General features: G+C 51.2%; 1 protein-coding gene across 1 annotated transcript; it reads right to left on the reverse strand.

The window, feature by feature from the left end:
• Positions 1–1,905: 1,905 nt before the first annotated feature.
• Positions 1,906–4,818, reverse strand: LDBPK_120470 (hypothetical protein, conserved; the record flags this gene model as incomplete). The annotated part of the gene is made up of 1 exon (XM_003859116.1): positions 1,906–4,818. The coding sequence occupies one exon, from the start codon at positions 4,816–4,818 to the stop codon at positions 1,906–1,908; it is 2,913 nt and encodes a 970-aa protein (XP_003859164.1).
• Positions 4,819–8,087: the final 3,269 nt, after the last annotated feature.

Genomic DNA, 8,087 nt, shown 5'->3' on the forward strand with positions numbered 1-8,087 from the left:
GGCCGAAAGGAACGAGAAGGGCGAACGGAGCGAAGAGTAGCAGTGATGTTTCTTATTGTCGTTGTTTTATTCTCTTGCCTTGCTATCATCACCTTCTCTTTTACACACACGCATCTACATGACAATGCTCTCAATTACTTTTACCACGGGAGATGTGGGCAAAGGGAAATTAGATGTGGACGCGAGTATTGCAGGAAGCACGGAAAACGTACGATTGCACGAAGTGCGTGTGTGTATGTGTGTGTATGTGTGTGTGTGACGAATCTGTCGGTTCTCCTTCAAGGCCTCTACGAAAAGAAAGACCCAAGTCCTGGGCAGTGGCCGTGGCCAGTTTTACAAGAAGGGATTTCAAGGATAGTAAAAATATATATATACTAGACCGGAAGAAACAGAAAGCACACAACGAAGAAAAAAAAGAATGAGAGGATTTGCAATCGGGCCAAATGAGTGTCGTCCCCCCCTTCATCTCACCTGGTTGGTTGGTTTGCTTCTTTGTGTCTGTGTTGAAGCAGTCGAGCTTTTTGAGTTCAGGGCGAGAGGCAATGGAAGAGAAGATGTCTGGTGTGCAAACACCGGATGAATGAGCTTTGGAAACGGGGTCGATCAATGAAGACCCATCCTTCTCCCTTTAACTGTTTGTTCTTCCTCTTGCTATCTTGCTATCAAGGTAGGAAGGTAGTACCGTCCACCGCTACTCGGGAAGATGCGTGGTCGAGTCGTCAACGAGCGCGTGAAATAGAAGAGGGGGCTGTCAGCAAAAAAAAAAAGAAATAGATACGAGGCGAGTTAGAGAAAGATTGGCGGAGAAACCTAAGCAAGTTAGTCCATCACTCATCATCGAGTAGGACCGAACATGGCACCAGCGCCACAAAAGTGGCCCTCACGACTTAGAATCTTCCGTTGATTTATGGCCGAAAGCGCTGGACGACACGACGGCGAAAATGCTCCCAAACAGAAGCGCATCTATCAGGGCGCATCGTTCTTTTTTGGTTGTTTGCTTGCCTTCTCTCCACACGTGAAAACGAGGAGGAAGAAAAAAGAGCCGAACAGATCCTCAAGCACGCACCCGAAAGCAACGGTAATAATCACTGAAGAGTGAACAAAAAGCAATGAACACAATACAGAGAGACAAAAAGGCTGAAAAGAACTGAAGACAGAAAAACATCAACAACAGGGCAGATATAGAAACGCCGAGGATGGCGCACCAGCGCTTGGGTGTCTATCACGGTAACAAATTGTGTCTACATCTACTCGCTGCGTCGCTTCTTCATGCATTTGCGGGAGTTTGTCCCTCCGCTTCCCTTCCTCCATAATGGCGTTTTCTTTGCCCTTTTTACTACCCGTGCTGGGAACACCGTTTCTTCGTAACAATACTCCAGCACGCAAGAAGAGGAGAAGCAGAGGCCAAAAGTACTGGTGACGGGGTGTGTATGTGTATATGCAGCATGAGCGGGAAGCAAAGGGAACGAAAAAAGGCAAGAAAAGGCTAATTTTACAATGAATGCAAGACTTGAACTCGTACCCAAGAAGCACAGGCACACACCCACACGAACTTTGTAGTATTATTCAAAGGGTAAAGGGGGAAAAGTAAAGCCATTCTATGTGCAGTAAGGCAGGACCATCACGGAACTACAAAAACGTGAAAAAAAAAAGTGAGCCGTGAGCATACACACACACAAAGACGGACAAACTTAGTTGGGTGAAAGCACTGCTCCAGTTTTGTCTATCGTTGTCTGCAGTTTCTTCCGCTTCTCTTATTGTCTATGAGATGCACGCTATGGAAGAAGGGACAACGTGCATGAGAGGACAACGCCACAAGACAAACGCATACATGAAAAAAAAAATGATGGATGAAATCAACAGCTTTGCGGCGCGCTGACCAGTGGTCATCAGCAAAGGCCGCCTTCATATCCCAGGGGCTTGCCACTGATCCAGGTGCGTGTCGCGCCGCAGGGCATCAGACTTTGAGTGGCTGCGCGATGTGCGACGTACATACCCCGGCACAGCCTCACGGACAACTGGCGACACGGTGCTGTGCCGGCGGCTGTTGCCGTGCCCATGAGACGGTGTCATGGCTTGCGAAGAGGTCTGTTGTTGCTGCATGTGAATAATAGATGTGACCTCGTCCAAGCGCCGTTCGATGCGACTAAGCGCCTTTGAGAGAATCGGGCTCGCTGCATAATTGTCCATGGGAAGGTTGCTGCCACTCCCAAGAGCATTATACCCCATTACATCGCGGTGGAAAGCTGTATCGTGGGTCGCGACGCTGTGCCGCGGAGGTTTGAAGAAGCCAGTCATGAGCGCCGCAGTGTCGACGCTGCAGTTGTTCAGCGCTGAAGCCTCGCCGCCGTTACGACTCCTTAGCCGCTCCTGCTCCTCGATCTGCTTCTCCAAAGTAATCAGGCGCTGCTCTTTCGACAAGAGCCATACCTGAGAGTCGCGGAGGATCATCATGTCATGCTCCAAGCCCTGCGCTTGCTCTTCCAGTGTAAGGCGAACCTTGTTGAGTAATTGCCCACGATTCGAAGATGAGCGAACGCCTTCCCGTTTGGCGGCAAGAACATCTTGCTTCCACTGGTGTCGCGTGCGCCGCAACTGCTGCTTCCGCTCTTCGAGGTTTTGCTGTTGCAGCTCTACATACTTGCGGCCCTCCTGCAGGCGACTCCTTTCTCCCTCCACTAGGCTGCGCTGCTCCTCGAAAGAAAGGGGTAGCTTAAACGCTCCAGATGCCTTGGTTGGGTTGCCGCTCAGGGCAGGCGGCATCAGGCTTGCCGCCGGGTTCGAGGAGCGAAAGTCCTGCCCGCTCCTTGACGGTGTGATGGTTGCAGACGCTGTGGCGGCGGGCGTTCCTGGAGCCGTTCGAAACTCTCCCGTTTGCGGAGATGGAAGGATGAAGGGCGATCCGGCAAACACCTCACGAAGTGCCTCTGTGACAAGAGCTTTGATGTCCGGCTGCGGTGCCGCAGCAGGGGCGGCCCCAGCAGCGCTCTCCTCGACTGAGGTACGTGTCAGTAGCTTTCTGTCCAGATGCGGAGGAGGCGCCTTTCCCTTTCCGACGTCACCGTCGTCATCTGTAGCACTCATAGATCGGCTTTCCAACATGCGAGGAGTTGGCTCGTGCGATTCAGCAAGCCGCACGACGCTCAGGCTGCTCCGTCGCGACTCCTTTTCCTTCATGAGCTCCTGCATAATAGCATTCAACTCTTCTTGAGCCTTCTCCTTCAGCTGCTGCTTCAGGGCCTCGAGCTCCTTCGCTTGGGAAGCCTTAATTTCCCCCAGCGTCTCCATAAAGCGCTCGTGATCTTGAGAAAGCTGCTCTTTTTGATGGGCACTGCGCTGTTCCATGAACTCGTCGTGCATCCTTTGAAGTTGCTGCTTCTGAGTTTGTTTGAGCTCCTCTGCTTCGCGCTCCATGTCTTTCCGCAGCGTCTCGAGGCGCCCGCTCGCACAATCTTGCGCTTTCTGAACGTGCCGGTCATGCTCCTCGCGCATCTGTGCCAGTTTTGCGTCCATTTCCTCCTGCATCTGCTTCTGCCTTTGAGCCCCAATCTGCTCGAAGACACTGTGCGACTCTTGCACATCCTTCGCAAAGGCGGCGAGCGCAGTCTCATACTCGTGCAGAAAGGCTGACGAAAACTGCTTCAGGTCAGTCATGCTTTTCATAGCTTCCTGGAACGCCTGAGATTGAGCCTCTTTTCTGATCTCCGACTCCTGTCGCTTTTCGCGTGTAAAGGTTTCTAACATCTGCGCAACTTCCGCCTCAACTTTTCGCTTATCATGCTCGAGGTGTGCTTTCAACTTGTTGCGCAGGCGCTCGCTTTCAGCGGTGAGCTTCGTCTCATAATCCTGCCGCAGCGCAGCGAGCTTGCTCTCTAGCTCCGCGCCAAGCCTCGCCGACTCGATCTTCAGCGCATCTGCCGTCTCCTTCTCGATCGCAGCTCGCCGCTTTTGCTTTTTGGTGTTTGCACACTCTTGATAGCGTCTGAGGTCCTCTGCTACTTCTGCGTCGATTTCCTCCTTCTGACGCTTGAGGTTGCTCTGTTGCTGAGCTCTATATTCCTCGAGGTCCTTGCTCACCTGCTCATCCACCTTCGCTTTATGATTTTTTGAGCTAGAAGTCACCACTTTCTCTGGCGATGATGTGCCAAGCTTGTCTAGAGCCCTCAATCCGTTCACACCACCACCAGCCACTACCTTTGACGGAAGGGGAATGGCATCGGGCTCATCGATTTTGGGTGCTTTCGCGGCATCAGATACAAGAGAAGAGCAGCTACGGGAAGCGGTAGATTGAAGCTCGGTGGAGCCCATTCGTGCCGCTGCAATATTTCCCTTGTCCTCCCTTCCTTCATCATTCAGCATCGTGCTGATCTTCAGAGATTCGGGCAGTTCCTTCTTCTTCTGTATGGGCTCCAGGTCCTTGAGGCTGTTGGTCTTCCCAGCCGCCTCTTGGGCTTTGGGTTTTGTTTCATGTGCCTCCGTGTCGCTGGCCTTTGTGCGCCTCTTCTTTGCAGCCTTGCCGCTATGCGCGACCTGAGCCTTGGACGAGGCAGCGGGGGTAACTTCCTTGTCACCCTTTCCATTTTCTTTTGCGTGCAACTTTGCCTTCTCCGCTTTGAGGAGCTCACGGTAGTGTTCATCGGAGGGGTGATCCCAAATGCTCTGCCCGGTCTTGAAGTTGAAGTAGTACAACTCGCCCTTTTCGCTCTTGCACGCCTTCCAGTGCTCCGGAAGTGGCGCCTTGAGACCCTCGCGCGCTATCCATAAAAGGGGCGTGTCGTCGGGAAGCTCCATCCCAAGCCACTTCCCATACTCTACCATTTCGGCTTCAGAGGGCTCATAGCCTGTGTCCGGTTGAACTTCGAGAACTACTGACATTCTGCCTGCCTAATACTGAATGCTACGCGCTACGCAGTGTAGTTGTGATTTCCTGATACTTCCTTTTCTGTTTCTGTGCATGCAATCACTGAAGCAACCGTAGCAACCGCTGTTCGCAGGAGTCAAGATACAAAAGGAGTTGGAGAAAAGATAGTGAAGGCGATAAGGAGAGACATGGAAGTTCCTTTCACCAGTGACAGTTGCTTGTCGCAGGACTGCAGAGTGCGCCTCGTGCTACACTATGCTCTCTCCACCTTCTCCGTTCTCGTGAAAGAGAAAGTCGGGATAATGGGCGTGAAAAGCAGTGCAGGTGGTTGCTTTAGTGGAGTAAGTCGCAGCTAAACTTGATTTAAATAAGAGAATGTGGCACTATTGCACATAGCCCTGCAGAATTAATTAAGGGTAACAGAAGAGAAACACTTTCCGAAACTCTAAGCAAATGCATTGAAAAAACTCTGCAGGAGATCGACACAATCGTGCATCAAGTCACTTTCTGGCTCCTTGTCGCCCTGTTTGGCAGTGGGTCGCGTAGCTTGCACGCTACTAGCTTTTGTCAAGCACCCGGTGTTGAAAAGTACAACATCAAACTCGAAAAAGCCACGTTATCGGCCCATCAAGGCATATAGCACAAAGCCCAGTTATGACTGAAGCCCACAAAAGCTCAACGTTCAGGAGTGAATGTGCACTCGAAGACCAGGTAACAGAGCCAAACACTGTGGAGCCCGTCCCACGCGGACAACACTCGTGGAGAAGCATACGCTGTGGACAGGAACGAAATCAGCATTTCGCCTGCAGCCACTGTTGCCTTGCCTCACATACAACTCCCCAATAACCCGAAGTCGATCAGCACTCCTTCATTTCAGCAACTTTCTAGTCATCGGCTCCTCTCCCATAATGCGAAATGGTTTTCACATCATAACCAATGGCGGGTCCCAGGGTCAGAACACTCACGTCTCTGTACGAGGTCGACCCGGTTGGTACATTGACCAAGAAAAAGAGCTGCGGTTGGAATAGAGGTGTCGTAGAAGTCCTGGCTAAAGTAAGCCTTCCCCGATGAAAACCTTCACTTTGACATCAGCCGTTCAGCTATTCCAACCGCAAGACCGAGAGCCTTGGGCCTCATGCGCTTCACGGACAGATCTCTGTTTAACAGCATCAAATGCCCCGATTTGTGCCACTGTAGGAAGCCCTCCACAAATACAACAGAGCTATATTTACTCAGGCATTCTCCACTCAAATCGCAACAAAAATACACATGCGATCTTGCCGATGGTGTCATTCTCCAGCAAAAAGGAAGAAGCTCTCGCCTAGTGTAGTTGGTGGGGCTCGCAAAGCGCCGTTGAGCAACATCTCCAAAGCACGCGACAATCCACTTGTTCCGTTGCATCGCCTCGGCAACTGCTTGTAGGAGATTCCTCAAGCACCTTTCCGCAGGACACACACAAGTCAGTCATACACCTTTTTGCATCACACCTTAGGCGGTCATTCTGGCGCCATAAAGCTTTAGAGAGAACCATCAATAAACGCACCCGTTTACCCTCAGCTAAACGCCATTCTGGCAAATAAAGCATGCCGGTGGCAGGGCAGCCCAATGTGTGGATCAGTGCCCCTTTAAAAAGCAGTCGAAGTTTTCGATGATTTCAAATCGGTGAACCTGGTGACGAGCAATCATCCAGCTTGCTTTGATAAAGAGGCCGAACACGGCGTCATACAGTCTTGGAAAGGAATCACTGACTTCCCTTGCACCCTGCCCGTGCTCTTATGTGTCAGCGAACGATGTCCCTCAATACACTTGCAGCAACGCTATTAGGAACAAGGCGTTTTTCGATTTTAAAGTGGTGCACCTACTAGGCGATATTTATTTTTCTTTTTTTCTTTCAAGGTGTCATTCTGAGAGCTGGGCGAGATGCGTTCGAGCCACGCTGACGCTCTGCCTATCACATGCATGGCACAAACGTGTTCACTGTTGCAGGACTCTCAGATGAGGCCCACGCCAGGAGATGGCCACTGAAATCAGCAGCAATACATCGCTCTGACTTCCCCACGACGTGGGGGCCTGAGCCTGCCGCCACCGGAAGTAGCTCGGCATTGGAAGGTATATGGGACTGCTTGGATTGCCTATAGAGTGGAGCACCGGGCCCTGAAACCACGCTGAGGGAATCCTCATCATTCGGGAGATCGTGCAGACTGCAAAAAAAAATCACGTCACACTAGGTTTCAAAAAAAAAAATCAGAGACACTTGACCTCAATATGATTGTAGAAAAAAGCAAAATACTTACTCAAGGGCATCCAGTTACCTCTCGCGAAAAAGACCCTGATGAGCTAGCGCAACAGCTTGCAAGAGGCTCGCCCAAAGAACGAGTGCGAGTTTAAGCTGGGCGAGTAATTTCGCGGATAAGCTGTAATCAGAATATCAGGTGCTGACAAAAATCAGGCACAGCATTGGGAAAAAAATCGAACGACTACCAAGAACGCGTTTCGATTCCACGAAAGGGAGGAAACAACGCACAAGACAAAGACAGTCTAGCAGCTCGTACCCCGAGGATCGACGAACAATGTGAAGTGCTCCAGTGCTCGCAACTGCTTTTCGAGGCTCAAAGGCCAGCACTCGCAGATAAGATGATGAAAACTGCAGAAAGGCATCCTCAGTCCCACATCTTCAATGCGTCACTCCAACTACTGAATAGTTCTGTTGGATTTTCATATTTCCAGATTTGAGCCATCAAAACCGACTGAAAACAACAGCACGAATTTCAAATGGAAAAATGCGGGTGTAGCCTTGTGTAGCTGGCAGAAGAGTTTGAGTTCAGAAAAAGTCTCCCAATCTATCCTTTCAAAATCCTTAGCATCTTCATTAATGCAGAAAAGCTAATAATACGAGAACATCGTCTGACTTCCACTCTACAAGCAACATTTCCTTTTCACTTCGTGTCCACGCTACTAGGAGAAAGTCAAGAAACATTACGCGCGCAAACACCGTTCATCAGCCTCTCTCGCACTGCGGCTCCACCCTGGTCGTCTAGGGCGAACCATCCGCCGGTGAGCCGGCCCATTCTTCCAACGAACCCTTCTCGTCCTTCCTCATGTGTGTGCTGGACCTCCGGCGCCAGACGGGCCTGGGTGGACGACGCGCTTCGACCCACGCAGGCCGAGCCCAGCGTCCTGCCCTCGAGGGCGCCGGCGGCGGCGTCTGGCGTGCGGGGAGCATGGT

Source organism: Leishmania donovani, chromosome 12 (genome assembly GCF_000227135.1).
Source record: "Leishmania donovani BPK282A1 complete genome, chromosome 12".
Classification (NCBI taxonomy): Eukaryota; Euglenozoa; class Kinetoplastea; order Trypanosomatida; family Trypanosomatidae; genus Leishmania; species Leishmania donovani.